Source organism: Varanus komodoensis, unplaced genomic scaffold (assembly GCF_004798865.1).
Source record: "Varanus komodoensis strain SLA01 unplaced genomic scaffold, ASM479886v1 scaffold2, whole genome shotgun sequence".
NCBI lineage: Eukaryota > Metazoa > Chordata > Lepidosauria > Squamata > Varanidae > Varanus > Varanus komodoensis.
Window position 1 is genome coordinate 27,696 of NW_025335568.1, and position 15,764 is coordinate 43,459.

A 15,764-nucleotide genomic window follows, 5' to 3' on the forward strand; every position below is an offset into this window, starting at 1 on the left:
AAGAAAGATGCAGAGAAAAAGGTCTGGCCATCGCAGTGCCAGCCTCTCTCCGGGGACTGCCAAAGCCAAAGATTGTGCCTTTCCAGGATCCCCTGAAAGCGTGTGAAACCCAGAGTGGGCTAACCCTTCCAAAGCAAAGCTGACTCCTCCGCTGGCGATAGGGCTGTGCTTGCCCCAGGGCCAGGCGAGGGAGCCGGTCGCTAATGCAGCGGTGGTGGCTCTCCCTCCTCGCTGCTGGCACTCCAGTCACCCTAATCCTAACGCTGCCTGGCACCGTTAGCACATTTTGTGCTCCCAAAAAGCCTTTCAAGCTTCTTACCTTATCTTTTAGTAACAACAGGTATTTATTCAAATTTTAAAATTTTGGGTGGGTGTGGTGTATTGACTTTAGCCCATGCTGCTGGTTATATGCTATCTTATATAGCCCAGTTTAATAGTCTTATATGTATATACAATGGAGCAATACTTTATTGTAAGGTATAGTTTCAATGCTTCCTTGTTAGTGTATTGCTCTAATTCTTTTATCTTTTTTAGTTTTTTACTATTCACTGCTCCAGAATCTGTCTAGATATGGAGAGACACACAAGCACTGTAAACAAACAAATGAATTAAATAAAGACATTTCTATTATTTGGTAGCCTTAAAATGTCTCTAATGAGTAACAGAGCAGGGTGACCCAGCTGTCCTAGCAGTTCAGGTACTCAGAGAACTGTCACTGTGGCTGCTGTGGTGACCATGTCCATCAGGAGCCATTCCTGGCAAAAGCGAATCAGAGGTACGTGCAGGAGCTGCAAGCTCTTGCAGTCTTACTGTGGGTTTCCTCCCACAAGATGTTTCTGTGCTCTGTTGCTGTAGGATCTGCACGATCGGTACCAGGATGTGGCTGGGGAGATCCTGGTGGCCCTGTGGAATCACTATCCGGCAGAAGTGTTGACCAAACTCTTGGAGGGCTTCCAAGGCCGGCTGCTTCCATACCGCAGCATCCTCTGTGTTTTGGGGAAACTGGCAAACAAAGGTAAACTCACACATCTCTCTAGGCCCTTTTCTTGCAGATGTTGCTAAGGGCAGTGGCCTTGGCCAGCGGCCAAAGAGTGGAGGTCAAAGGGCACTGCCTGCGTGCTACCCATTCATTTGGGTCGACACCTGTGCCCCCTGCAGAGCTGCGTGGTTTCTGCCGCTCCCATCACTAGTCATAGTCGGCCCCTTGGCCCCAGTAGAGAGAATGCTGCCACTGGGGGTGGCGGGGGGGGGGGGAGGCAAGCGGTCACTACCACTCTTGGAGCCTCAGGCAGAGGCAACGTCAAGGGGGGGCTGCCCTGGCTGTGCCTTTGAAGCCAGCTGTGCTGCTTCAAGCATACGCAGCAGGGCAGAGTTGTATTTCTCTGCTGCTTTATATTATGCATTATAGTATTGCATTGAGCATTCCTGTTTTGAGTTCTGCATTGCTTTTGCAATTAATTTTTTTGTATTTTTGCTTTGATCATAGTATTGTATCTTGTAATTGAATATGCATTATCTCTGTTTTATTGCAAGCCATCCAGCGAGCCCTATGGGCTATGAGGCAGCAAATAACGATAATGATAAAATGATAATGATAATAGAGGCCCTCACAATCAGTTCTCTTGTCATCAAAACAGGTTAGTCCTGATCCAAAAGGACACGCCTGTTTCTGGCAAGAGTGCTCCAAAGAAGCTAAGTGTGAAGTGCCTGAGCAGCCAAGTGGCTCAGCACACCCTCTACCCAAGTGTCCATGGGCTTTAGAAGCAAGGATAATTATTATGCCGACTTCAACAGGAATTTTGCTCATGGCCTATTTCTGGAAGACAGAGCTTCTGTCTCTCTTCCTCCTCTGTGCTCTCTCACGTTATTCGCCCTTGCATTTGCCTCTCCTGTAGAAACACTGCATCTGCATCCACCAAACAAGAAAAAGCATCACAGGAGATCATACCTACCCTTTCTTTGCATGAGAAGCATGTATCCAGGGGTTGACTGTGTATGTTGGAGCTAGGACTTTGTAAATCCTCAAATTATACATTTGTAGAGCACCACCAATGTTTAGCGTAAGCCAAAAGGACAAGTCTATACTCCAAAGAGCATATGATCAAAGGGTATCTAATCTACCAACCTAATGATAGCCATGGTAAACCTTAGCCCCTGAATGTTTTCCTTTCTTCCTTCCCCAGCCTTCACTGAGAGCGATACCTTCAAGGCTGATGTGTGGGAGCGCAAGCTGGTGGAGGTAAGGTGAGGGCCCTCCTTCCTTGGCTAGGGCCCCCCTGAATCATGCCCAGCCTTTTCCCAGCTCAGAAGAGCAGCTCTGGGTGATTAAGGGGCACAGGCAGGGGGCGCATGGCAGCGTCCTGCTGTTGTCACCGCTTCCAGAAGTGACTTCTGTTGGCCTGCCGTGCACCTCAAAGCTTAATGCTGTGTGACTCAGGGAATCCTCCCTGCTCACGCAAACACCAGCAGCTTCCTACAGGCAAAGCCAAAGGTGCTGTGGAGGTGGGCAAGAATAAGAGGGGCCTGAGGGAGGTGTCTGCCTCACCCTCACCCAGCCGAGGGGTGGCCAGTGCAGGGTGGGGAAGGGCAGGCTGAGAGCCCCCCTCAGCCGAGCTCCGTTTAAGCCGGCAGGCATGGGGAGGCATTCGACTGCATTCCTCTCTCGCACAGGATGGCATTCCTCTACGTGAAGTTCCCCATGGACAAAAAGAGTGCTTTGCTGTGTTCTCAGGGGTAGATGCAGGAAGGAACCTAACTTTTTGAGCAAAAAGTAATCATCTTTGAAGAGATCAGGGAGAGAGATGGAAAAAAGGAAGGCCACCCTCACTCAATACACATCCTCCTTAGTCATTGCCTATTAAGAAATGGCCACCCGTGCACCTTCCCCATGAGGCATCACAGCTAACCAATGTTGGGGGGTGGGGGGTGGAAAGGCCTGCTCTAACACAGTGTGGAGGATTTTGCCCGAGGAAGTGTCATGACACCACCCTCTTCCTTTGGAGCAGAGAAGGCTTGCTCAAGGTTGCTCCCAGGACAATGGCTATAGCAGCTACTTTAAAGCCAGTTTTCTTTTCTTAGGATTTCTGCTGGTGCTGCCAGAGAATGGCTGAAGCCACCACTGGAACCAGAGAGTGGAAATCTTCTATAAGAAAGACACGCAGGAACAGCATTTTGGCTGTATCTGCAGTGGCGTTCCCACCGAGCCCAGTTCACGGACACAGTCCATGCCTTGGGCATCTGTTTCTGGTGGGATGCCACCGCAGACAGATTGCCAAGCTCACCGTACCCAGCAGGCAGTTCATCCAAGTTTTCCATTTATTTCTGACAGTTTGCAGAACGGCTCTTGATTGATGTCACAGACAAGGCTTGCTTTGAGGAGCTCTATCAAGAGCTAATGAAAGTGGACGCAATGCGCAGCAGCCAAAGCCCTGAGAAGGTTGGTAGCCATCTAGAACATGCTGCTTGCTGCCTGAGCACCAGTCGGAGGGCTCACTTCCTACCGACCACACTGTTGGCCAGAGACGTGGCTCTGTGGCTCCAGTAGCGTCAACACGGTTTGGAGGGAGGCTGCAGTCCAGGCTGCTCTCTCCTCCTTTGACTGCATTTGCAGAAGGTGTTTCATGGAGATTCCGATGTCTGCCACTACTGCAGTTCCTGGCCATTTCCAAGTGTCACTGCCGTTGTGTGATGGATCTGCTTGGGGCTGGATTCCCTGATTTTCAGCTTTCCGGACTCCAATTTGCAGTCAGTTGTGCCACCACGGGTCCACAAACACTTGTGAACTTCTTCCAGGTGCCGCACAGCACTTCCCCACTAGATAATGCCATGATTGAGCCTAGAATTTGACCAGCTTGTGGGTACCTCCAGTGCTCACCATGTTTTAGCTCTGGATTCTGTCTTAGCATCAGCTTTCAGCCCAGAATTACAGCAGCTGTAACAACAGAAGGAGAAGTAATGATGCTACCTCTGAGCATCTCAAGAGTCCTTAGATCTTCCCTTACAGTCAGTTTTATCAGCAGTAAATGGTGTTTTGTTTGTTCATGTAAATTGAATAGAAAATAAGAGGAAACAAATCTCCAGACGCCTCATTTTCATGAGAGGCTGTTCTGGGGTATGACCTAAAACACCATTGACTACCCATGAAACTGGAGGAAGGGTTCCTAGACAAAACCTGCTGCCTCCAGAAAGGCCTGAAATGTGGTGGCTCCTCCTACTCAAGCTTTGGGGGGTCCCTGGTTCATGTTTCCCTGTCAATGTTTTAGTGGCACCTTTCCAAGGAATAAAGAGGCAGGGTTCCCCCTGCACTGCATGAAGCTCTTTGGGACTTCTTTCTAACTGAAACTTTTGCAGCCATAGAAACAACATTCCCAGAAGAACCAGAGGCCTGGAGAATGTCTCCAGCCATAGCCACTGTAAGAGCCAGTGCAAGCCTCATTGCATCGGGACTTCATTGCCTTGGGCTGTGCATCCCATCCATGGGCTCCAGGAGGTGTCACTGCTCCCCTACCTACAAGAGTAGCCTCTGCTAGTGAATAGCGGCACTCTGGGAGTGATTCTGAACTGGCTCCCTGTGTGAATTCATAGGTGCTGCCCCAGTGAAAGAAGAGTCTGGAAAGGAGAGCCTCTCCTGCTCTGCTCAGCCAGAGCTGCTGGAGTTATAAGCTGGTGCTTTAGCAATGGGACTGACATCCACCCCAGTCCTGGACTGGTGCCAGTGGTGCTGCCAGCAGGCACCGAAGGGGCTCCTGGTGCAGTCACCTGCCCCCTCTTGCACCTCCCACAGCCGACGATGGAATCTCACAGCGAGCAAGAGAACACCCCGGCCTTGCTCTGCCTAAGCATGCCTGGTATTGGCAGTCCGGCGGCAGAGCTGCTCAGCTGATTGTCTGCACCCCCAAATCCTCCGTGTACAGTTAACTAGGAGGGGGCAGTCACAAGTCTGCACATGGGAAGCCACCCAGTCGCCCGGAGTGGGGCTTCAGGCAGAGCAAAGCTATCATGTAACTGTTGGGGAAAGCCAAATAAATCTTTAGAGAGAAAGGTTGCGTAGATGTGCCTTTGAGATATAAAATCAAAGCCACAGTTTCCTCACTCCTCCTGCCCAGAAAGAACTGGAACATTTAGTCAGGCTGCTTCTCCTGGCAGTGCTGGAGGCTTCCTTATTTGGGTGCTCCTTTCGGTGACTGAGGCTCTCCCCTGACCAGCTCCGCTGTTGCACGTGGTAATCCCTCCTGGAATGTGTTGGGGTGCTTCTTGATACCAGCCCCTGCTTCTTGTGACATTTCTCAGCTTCAGCATTACTTGATCTTTGAAGCATTGTATCGAGTGAGCTGTTGGGCAGCTGAGAACAGCCCTGGCGAGATTTTCCTGTCCTTATGAAATCACCTGCTCACACTTGTCAAAACCCACACCCAGGGCCTGTTACGATTCCTGTTGTCCTACTATTTGCTGTGTCAATAATAACCAATCTGTGATATTTACTGTAGCATTATGTCATTTCCCCTCTGCTGTTAACTCATACTGCTCTGTTTAAGCCCGCATTGTTTCCCAAAATGTGTCCATTCATCCCTTATCATCATCCCCACTACTCTGTACATGACCCGGACCCTGTGAAACATTCTGTATATACCCCGGGAGCTTGTAGTCGGTGGGCACACTGGCTGTGCGGCACTGTTGTAGCTTTGCCTCTGCAGTGAGTTTTCCTGGGTGCCCTCACCAGTAAAAGTGCTGAGGTTCGAGTGCTTACATCTTCCATGTGGATCCAAGTTTATATTCTCCCATTCTCACAGGTTTCCCAGCATTATCTGCCTCACCTACTAGAGATGCCACTGTGGACTGGACCTAACCACCTTCTGCATGCCAAGTAAAGACTCTCCCACTGAGATCTGGCTCTGGCCTTCTTCCCCAGTTTCTCTGTGCAGAGGTTTTTTTCTATCAAGGTGCAACCATCCGGTCATTCATTCATTCATTCAGTTCAGGCTGCAACAACCCAGATTCAGGCTAGATAGCAGGGAAAAGTTCCTCACTCTCTGAGCAATATGGCAGTGGAGCCAGCTGCCCAGAGAGGAGATAGGCTCTCCTGCACTAGAGACATTCAGAAAGAAGCTGGACAGCCGTCAGCGTGGAATGGTGTGACTTGGTGTCCTGCAACAGCAGGGCTTGGTCCCGCTGGCTTTCATGGCCCCGTCCAGCTCTACTATTCTATGATTCGTTCATGTGAGCTTCACTTACACCCTGACAAGGGTTTAAACATGTTGCCACTCTGTCCCCCTGTGCCTCAGCTGGCCTTTTTCTGCTTCCTGCTTTTCCCACAGGTCTTCCTCTATCAGTACTTCGGAGCCATTCTGTGTACCTCAGACAACTCTCAATTAGTCCAAGAGCAACTCAGCAATATACTGGCCATGTCTCACAGGGGACCTTTGGCAGCAAAGGTAATGAGGATGCCAGTGCTTTTCTTCTGGGGAAGAAGCCAGGGGCCCATGGAAGACCCACGTCTCACTCCTGTTCCAGGAAGAAGGCTTTCTGAGGAAGGATGTGGCATGGTGAAGTGGGGTGGGGTCTACAGCTTAGGCAGGCCCACAAGAAGGAGCTTCCAACAACTTCTCCTGGAACTAAGAACTCCTCCTTCCCAGCAGGGTGTGCATTTCCTCTTTTTTCAGAATTTTAGCCTATAAGATTGCAGGTGTCATGCACTGCGTTCCCGGGAGATTTGCTTCCAGACTGGCTTCCACTGCTGCTTTCTGCCAGTAGGCACGCAGGTCTGACTAGTGCTGTTTCACAGACTTCCCAAACTCTCCAAATTATTCCACCATTTCCCAGTTTGCTCCAACACTCTGGTGGGAGGAAGCACAAGAGCTCTGGGTGAATTTCAAACCAGGCCAGCTACACCTGCTGAATGGCTGTGAGGAGTCGGCCTCTCTGCTCTTTTTTTGCCCAGAGCATGTTAGAAATTGGAATTGCCAAAGATCACAAGCTGAATACACATCAACTATGTGATGCAGCTACACAAAAGGCAGGTGCTCGATCGAGCTGCATTCATGGAAGTATAATTTCCAAATCACATGAGATTCTGGTTCCCTCTACGCAGCACTAGCTAGGTGCCATCTGGAGTACTGTGTCCCATCCTGAGCACCACTGGCCCAGTCATATTCTGCACTTTTCAAAGAACCTGTCAGTCCACCCGCCGCCCAACTCCACTCCACTGGAGAAGTGCCAGAATGAATGATGAAATTGGCACTTGCACGTAATATGCAATTTTTTAAAAAAAATTGCAACACCATTTGTGTGAATTGCAAAGCAGGGAGGTGGGCAGTCCAGATAGTGTCCTGACAGACAACAGGTAGAACTGGCGCCAGCAGGGGAGAAATGGGATGAAACCTGCAGGGCTAACCTGGAACAATCTGCTGCATTTCTCCCGCTGGGGCATTCTTGGCAATCAACCCCATGAGTGAGCGCCCAATTTCAGTCCATGGAGCTGAGAAGGATGGGAGATGCAGAGTGGTGAGGGAGAAGAGGGGAGCATGGGGAAATGCGCAGGGTGCCTGAAGTTCAGACATTTGTCGGAAAATCCCTTTAGAAAGCAGTTCCAGAAAGGGAACTTCCTTTGTTTACAGCAAAACGGTGAAGAGTCTTGAGGCACCAGAAGGACAGTCAAAAGTTCTTCCATAGACAGATGCCCTATTGTCAGATGGGCAAAGTCAGCCGCTCCCTGAGTACATGGCAGTCAAACCTTTTTGCCCACCAGGGTGATCCTCTGATAAAGAAAACTTTTTAATCTGTGAATGCCTAGAGCAGAACGTACATCTTAGTCTTTAAGGTGCCTTGAAGCTTTAAGAGATTTGCCTGAGAATCGTGTCCTAAAATGACAATGGTTTTAGTGGAGATCTTTGATGTACAGCCCTTTGCTGTCCAAGAACGTGGTGCTGCAGACAATTGTGGTGTCCGAAATGTTGCTGAAACGTTCCTGAGAAACATTACTCTGCCCAAGGTTCTATGAAACCCCATGAGCTAATGTATCTTACACAAAGCGGACCTACTCAGTGTCATTGCCGGAGCAAAGGAACGACCCTGCCATCATCCCATTCCCACCTGCTGCTTCTTCCCAGGGCATCGCTTCTGCTGTTGGCCTGGCTGCCTCTCGTCACCTTGACGAAGTTTTAAAGGTACTTGAGAACTTCAGCAAGAAAGTTTCCACTGAGGAGAGTTCTACATCAAAAACCAGCCCGGTATAATTTCGGAAATGTAATTCATGCTTGTGGAGGGGGGGGGCGGATCCTGGGGGGGGGTCCTTTCTCACTTTTATTCTTATCCTTAGAATGCTTTTTGTTGAAGTTTTGAAAATGTGGAGTTTGCTTTGAACAGAAACATCCTGTGTCTTCACCACCCGGCCCTTTGCTGTATCTGTTTCTGTTGATTGGGGCATGTGCCATTTTGTTAGGGGAAGCCAACTTCTCCATGCTCCACCCTGCACACCGCTCTCTCCCCTCAGGAGACATTATACGGAGAGTGCAGGTGGCTGCTGAATGGGATAGCCAAAATTGGACAGCGGCGCTTTCCCCGAAGAGGTCCCTGGGAACCAACCCCTTCGGCAATGCCCAGACAATGACAACAAAATTAACAGTGGGCCAGCCACGGTTTAGGCCTTCCACTGGCAAGTGAAGCATCTCCTGCCTTCTCCCATGAACACCAGAAGGGTAGTGCAGAAGGGATGCTGTGTAATCACCGGTGGCTTTTGCCGGTGATGCTCCACGTGCTCCTGGGATGCCTGCTCTACCCAGCATAGCAGGATTTCCCTGCTCTGTGCCAAGCAGTGCAGTGCAGCCCTTGAGCAGACCGTGCTGCCTTATGCGGGTTATGGGAGTGCCATGGAAGCTTTGCACGGTTTCTGCTGGTGCACCTTGTGTGAAGACGTGCTAGATGTGCCGGGCAGGGATGGGGCGGGGGAACTTCTGTGCGGAAGACTGGGGGCTTTCAGGCAGATTACGGTGACCACAGCCAGGTATTTTTCTCCTGCAATTCATTGCAAGAAGACTGGCAACTGGTTTTCCACATTCTGGGCACTGGGATCTGTTCTTTGAGTGTACATTCTGCAAGGCTGGAGGCACACACCTGACTCAGCCGCAAAGGGGACAGTGCATTCAAACGGCCATGTATAGTTATTTTTTTTATTTTGCCTGAGCAATCATTCATTTGTTAATGGCTTAATATGTGATCAATTGTGTAATTAGTACTATAGTGATTTTCAGATTTTAAGGACAAGCTTTTATTTAGATCAGAAGTGCTTGACTGAGGGTAGAGCAGGTTGCAGGAATGCTGGTGACAAAGCTTCTGATTATTATACTCTCCCCTCCAAGGGGCACTTTAAAAAGCCACCCCCCCCCCCATGTGTGTGAGCGCACACCCACCTTTGTGGAGGGGCTACCGTGGGATTCTGTCTGAGCCAAGCAGTCCTCTAGGGTGGCTGTAGGAGGGCTTGTCATACGGCTTGAAATTGCTTTTCTGCAGGGGCTTGTTGATTCCCTCCTGCCAGCCTGCCTGCTGGCCTTCCCCGCTGCTGGCTTATGGGCAGGCTCTAGAGAGAAAAGCACTTTTGTCTTTCCCCTCCAGTACTGCCAGTGGAACACCCTCCTGCTGTGCTACGGACGAGTAGCCCTGGGCATTAGAGAAGAAGTTCTCCCTCGAGTGGAACTGATCCTATCCAAAATGATCGATTATTTCTCCGTCAACCCCTCGGTATGGTGAACACTTTTGCCCTGGTAGGGTGGGGTTACTGCATTCTGTATAAGCTGTCCTTCCTCGTCCTCATCCTCATCACTGAAGCAGGACGGTGGGAAAGCTTGTGTGTTTGCACTAGCTGGCCAGAAGTAGCAGGGACATCAGCCCAGCAGGCAGCAGCTGGGGGTGACGGCACTGGAGAGGAAGCTGCTCAGGGACTCCCACTGGATGGCACCTGGTGTTCCGTTGCCTGTTTGCCAGTTTTGGCTGAACGTCCCTCTGCTGGCTTCTTGCCATCGGCAGGAATGTTTGCTGTCGCGAGTCACTGGGTACTCAGCGACATTTACAGAAACACACATTTTTGAAGAAGGCATTCCTGGTTCCTTTCTTCTCAGTGGGACTTTGAGGGTGCTCAGTCAACAGTTTTATGTGTTCCATGATATACCCACCATGTGCATGTCCAGCCTATCCTTGAGCACCCTCACCGATGGGGCCTCAACGACCTCTCGTGGAAGCCCATTCCACACCCTCGGGGTCCTGACTGTCAGGAAGTGCTTCCTGGCATCCAAATCGGACCTTGGCTCCCTGAGCTTTGCTCCATTGGAGCACGTCCTGCCTTCCTCTGCAGGGGAGAACAGGTCTCTACCCATCTCCGTGTGACATCCCCTCACATACCTGTATGTCGCCAACGTAGCCCCTCTAATTCTCCTCTTCTCCAGGCTGAAGAGACCCAATTCCCTCAGTCTCTCCCCATACGGCATCCCCTGCAAACCGGCCACCAACCTTGTGGCCCTATGCTGCACTGATTCCAACCTGGCTATATCCTTCCTGTAATGAGGGGCCCAAAACTGAGCACAAGACTCCAGTTGCGGGCGCACCAGAGTCGCATAGAGTGGCAGAGGTACCTCTCTCGATCTAGAAGCCACGCTTCTGGCTATGGGACCAAAGGTGGCGTACACCTTCTTGACCGCCATGTCACCCTGCTGACTCACGTTTAGCCTGCAGTCAAGCAGCACCCCGAGGCCTCTTTCACAAGTGCTGCTCTCCAGCCACTTGTCCCCTAACCCATACTTGACACCCATTCCTATGACCCAAGTTTTAGACCTTGCACTTATCCATATTGAACACCATAAATATTATTTAAATATTATGTAATTATTATTGCTGTAAAAGGCCATAAAATGGAAGGATGGCCAGGCCAGGCCAGGTAAGGTGGGGCATTTCACAGGGCTACCCACCCACCCCCACTCTGCCAGTGTAACTGTGGAGGGCCTTTTGGTGCAGTAGTTCGTGCACACATGTGCACACGCACGCACGCACATGTGCACACGCACGCACGCACATGTGCACACACACACACACACACACACACACTGCTGTTTCCCGGGCCTCTGTAGGCTTAGCAAGCTCCCTGGCTAATTGGGTGTGGGAGGAGGGGGGACTTTTTTAGTTGATCGAAACCATTTTTGACCTGCTAATTGGTCAGTGTGAATGTTGTTGCCCAGAGCAAACAGGTTTGAGGTGGATGATACTGGCAAAGCCGTGGAATGGGGTTTAGCATCATTTGGTCACATGGAGCCACTTTTTGCTCTTGGTTTGAATTAGGACGTGAACCTGAAGAAGAGCTTTTTGATTGCTGTGTTGATGTTTCTTGAAGCTATCGCTGCAACTGGTAAAGCACGACACATACGGCTGCACATGAAGACACCGCTTGTGGAGTGCCTAATTGTAAGCATGCTCTCTGTCTTGGCCTGTTTCCCGTTCACTTCGCTGGGGGTGGCTCAGGGGGAAGGACCTCTGCCGAGGACCTTTGTGCTGGGGAAGGGATACGTGGAGAGGGGAGTTCCCTCCATTGCCTCAACCCCAAGTGAGTGCTGCACTCACTCTCTGCGGAGAAACGTGTGGCAACGGGGGATGGGGGGGGGCTTAGAGCCTGCTGCCCAGCTGCCCCTCAAGAACCTCCTGCTCTCAAATAAGAGACAGGCTGGAACCGGTGACCAGGACCCCCGCTCTCCGTCAGAGCGCTCCGCCCCACACGCTTGTCCAGCAAGGCCCGTGTGCAGAGCCCGGCCATTTAGTTTCTGGGTGGGCCTTGACTGATCCCCCCTCAGCCTGGCAGCTCCTGGGGCAGCTCTGAGCCAGCCCGACCCATTTAGCAGGGTTGGCCAAGAGGCCGCCTTTTAGGGGCACCTTGGTCCTCCTTCCTGGCATCATGTGCCTTTTCCCTATTAGGCCACCGTGCAGGGGAAATGTTCTGCCTGCCACGGCTTCAGAGGCAAAAGCACTCTTCCCCATGAGTTCTGTGAGCCTTTAATTTCCTTTATTGGCTTTGCACTTGCACCCCCATATGCCTCTGCAATGGGCCCAAGGTTCGTTGGAATCCCAAAGAAGGTGATGCCCCAGGTCCGGGGTTGCGTTTCTTGTTAGGCGCTGTCGAGTGCTCTCCAAACGATGGCAACCGGGTGAATGAAAGCCCCCAGAATGTCCTGTCCGTGGCAGTTCCATTCAACCCTTCCAGGTTCGAGGCTGTGGCTTCCTTTATGAATTAAACCCATTTCATATTTGGTCTTCTCTTTCTTCTTCTGCCTTTGAATTTCCCTAGCATGATTGTCTTCTCCAGTGAGTCTTGCTGTCTTGTGATGTGTGCAAAATACAACAGCCTCCATTTTGTAATTTTTGCTTCTAAGGAACGCTCTGGCTTGATTTGACCTAGTCTGTCCAGTGTATTCTCAAAGCTCTCCTCCAGCACAATGTTTTGAATGTGCCGTCAGCTTTCTTCACTGTCCAGCTTTCACACCCGTAGACTGTGGTTGAGAATACAATAGTTTGCATGATCTTGACCTTGGTGCCCAGTAAAATGTCCTTACACTTGATCTTTTATAGTTCCTTCACTGTTGCCCTTCCAAGTCTCAGTTTTCTTCCAATTTTTTGGCTTCAGTTCCCCTTTGAATTGGTGACTAATCTGAGGTATATGAAATCCTTCAACATTTTGATTTCTTCATTATTAACACAAAAGTTCTATAATTCTTCTGCAGACATGGTGTTAGTGTTAATATTTAGCTGCAGTGCTACTTGTGTACTTTCTTATTTCACTTTTATTAGCAGTTATTGCTACTTTCTGCCGGTAGTATGGTACTATCTGCATATCTTCGATTAGTGATGTTTCTTCTGCCAGTTTTTACTCCTTCCTTTGAATCTAATCCAGTGTTCCTTATGTGTTCAGAATACAGACTGAACAGATAAGGAGATAAAATACATTGTTGTCTGACACCTTTACCTATGGGAAATCATTCTGTTTCCCTGTATTCTGTCCTAACTGTAGCTTTTCATCTGTGATACAGGCTACGACAGAGCAATCAAGTGCTGAGCTTCTTTCAGGACCATTCATAGCTTCCCTTGATCCATACAGACAAAGCTTTGCTGTAGTCTATGACGCAGAGATTGATCTGAAATCATTTTGTGTGTTTCAGTGGCCAACATACATTTGCAATACGATCTCTAGTGCCTCCCCGTTTTTGGAACTGGGCATTTCTGTCTATGTATAGGGCAGCATTCTTTGCTGCAGCCCTTTGAGCCCCACTTTGCTTGCATGGGAGATTAACGATGCTATAGTTGCTGCGCTATTTTGCATTTCCTTCCTTAGAGATTGGAATATATGTTGAACATTTTCAGTCTGTGGGCCATTGTTCTGTTTTCCATTTTTAAGAACTGGGCTGGTTCATTTTCTGCAGCTCAGAAGAGTTCTTTTGGTGTCCTGCCTACCTCAGGCGTTTCCTGCTTTGCAAGCCCTTTCAGAGCATCTTTCACTTCACTTTCTAATATTGCAGGCCCTTCCTCAGAGGATTCCATTTCGAAGAAGTCTGCCACCCTTTCTTCTCTTTTGGATGGTTCTTCTGGATATTGTTTCCACCTTCTTATTTGATGGAACTGTACAGTGCTTTAGGAGTTATACTAGAAGCTAATACTAGAACCTTGAACTGGGCCTCAAAATGACTGGGGAGCCAGGGAAGATGACAGCAGGCTGCTGGAGAATCAGAGAATCGTGGAATAGTAGGGTGGGAAAGGGTTGCCCCCTCCCCGCAAGACTGAACATACCGAGTTCTCTGAGTCCCTCCTCTCAGAGCAGCGATTCCAAACCCTGGATCCTTTTTGTTGCCCTCCACTGGACCCTTTCTAATTTACCTTGCATCTTTCTTAAAGGTGAGGTCTGACTAGTGAGGAGTATAGAGGATCTACTACTTCTCGTGATTTGGAAGTAATATTTCTGTTGTTGTTAGTCGCGAAGTTGTGTCCGACCCATTGCGACCCCATGGGCAACACTCCTCCAGGCCTTCCTGTCCTCCACCATCTCCCAGAGTCCACCCAAGCTCACACCAACTGCTTCAGTGACTCCATCTAACCACCGCATTCTCTACCATCCCCTTCTTCTTTTACCATCTATTGTTCCCAGCATTAGGCTCTTCTCCAGGGAGTCCTTCCTTCTCATTAGGTGGCCAAAGTATTTGAGTTTCATCTTCAGTATCTGGCCTTCTAAAGAGCAGTCAGGGTTGATCTCCTCTAGGACTGACCGGTTTGATCGCCTTGCGGTCCAAGGGACTTGCAGGAGTCTCCACCAGCACCACAGTTCAAAGGCCTCGATCCTTTTGCGCTCAGCCTTCCTTATGGTCCAACTTTCACAGCCATACATTGCAACTGGGAAAACCATAGCCTTGACTATACTCACTTTTGTTGGCAGGGTGATGTCGCTGCTTTTTAGTATGCTGTCTAGATTTGCCATAGCTTTCCTCCCCAGGAGCAAGCGTCTGCTAATTTCTTGGCTGCAGTCCCCGTCTGCAGTGATCTTGGAGCCCAGGAAAATAAAATCTGTCACTACCTCCATTTCTTCCCCATCTATTTGCCAGGAAGTGAGAGGACCGGATACCATGATCTTAGTTTTCTTAACATTGAGTTTCAAGCCAACTGTTGTGCTCTCCTCCTTCACCCGCATCAAGAGGCTCTTTAGTTCCTCTTCACTTTCTGTCATGAGCGTGGTATCATCTGATATCTGAGGTTGTTGATATTTCTCACAGCAATCTTAATTCCAACTGGTGATTCATCCAGCCCCGCCTTTCTCTTGATGTGCTCTGCATATAAGTTAAATAGGCAGGGCAACAGTATACAGCCTTGCCGAACTCCTTTCTCAATTTTGAACCAATTAGAGGTTCCGTGTCCAGTTCTCATTGTTGCTTCTTGACCTTGACCTTTCTTAAGAGATAAATAAGATGGTTTGGTACTCCCATCTCTTTAAGAACTTGCCACAATTTGTTGTGATCCACACAATTAAAGGCTTTAGCATAGTCAATGAAGCAGAAGTAGATGTTTTTCTGGAACTCCCTAGCTTTCTCCATGATCCAGCGTATGTTGGCAATTTGATCTCTAGTTCCTCTCCCTCTTCGAAATCCTGCCTGTACTTCTGGTAGTTCTCGGTCCACGTACTGTGGAGCCTAGCTTGTAGGATTTTGAGCATAACTTTTCTAGCATGTGAAATGAGTGCAAGGTGTGGTAGTTTGAACATTCTTTGGCATTGCCCTTCTTTGGGATTGGAATGTAGACTAACCTTTTCCAATCCTGTGGCCACTGTTGAGTTTTCCAAATTTGCTGGCATATTGAGTGTAGCACTTTAACTGCATCGTCTTTTAGGATTTTGAATAACTCAGCTGGAATACTGTCACCTCCACTAGCTTTGTTGTTGCTCAGACTTCCTATGGCCCATTTGACTTCACATTCCAGGATGTCTGGCTCGAGGTCAGTGACCACCCCATCGTGGTTATCAGGGACGTTAAGCTCTTTCTTGTATAGTTCTTCTGTGTAATTTTGCCACCTCTTCTTAACCTCTTCTGCCTCTGTTAGGTCCCTGCCATTTTGGTCCTTTATCATGCCCATCTTTGCATGAAATGTTCCCTTCATATCTCCAATTTTCTTGAAGAGATCTCTGGTCCTCCCTATTCTATTGTTTTCTTCTATTTCTTTGCACTGTTCATTTAAGAAGGCATTCTTATCTCTTCTAGCTA

General features: G+C 49.3%; 1 protein-coding gene across 1 annotated transcript in view; it reads left to right on the top strand.

The window, feature by feature from the left end:
• LOC123022579 (maestro heat-like repeat family member 5) overlaps window positions 1-15,764 on the top strand; it is a 65,042-nt gene that overhangs the window by 11,879 nt on the left and 37,399 nt on the right. Inside the window, exons 5-12 of the mRNA XM_044428414.1 lie at window positions 856-1,015; window positions 2,184-2,239; window positions 3,329-3,436; window positions 6,315-6,431; window positions 8,106-8,225; window positions 9,607-9,732; window positions 11,320-11,581; window positions 12,142-12,232. Of these exons, the coding sequence (XP_044284349.1) occupies window positions 856-1,015; window positions 2,184-2,239; window positions 3,329-3,436; window positions 6,315-6,431; window positions 8,106-8,225; window positions 9,607-9,732; window positions 11,320-11,581; window positions 12,142-12,232 (1,040 nt within the window). The remainder of the gene's footprint in view (window positions 1-855; window positions 1,016-2,183; window positions 2,240-3,328; window positions 3,437-6,314; window positions 6,432-8,105; window positions 8,226-9,606; window positions 9,733-11,319; window positions 11,582-12,141; window positions 12,233-15,764) is intronic.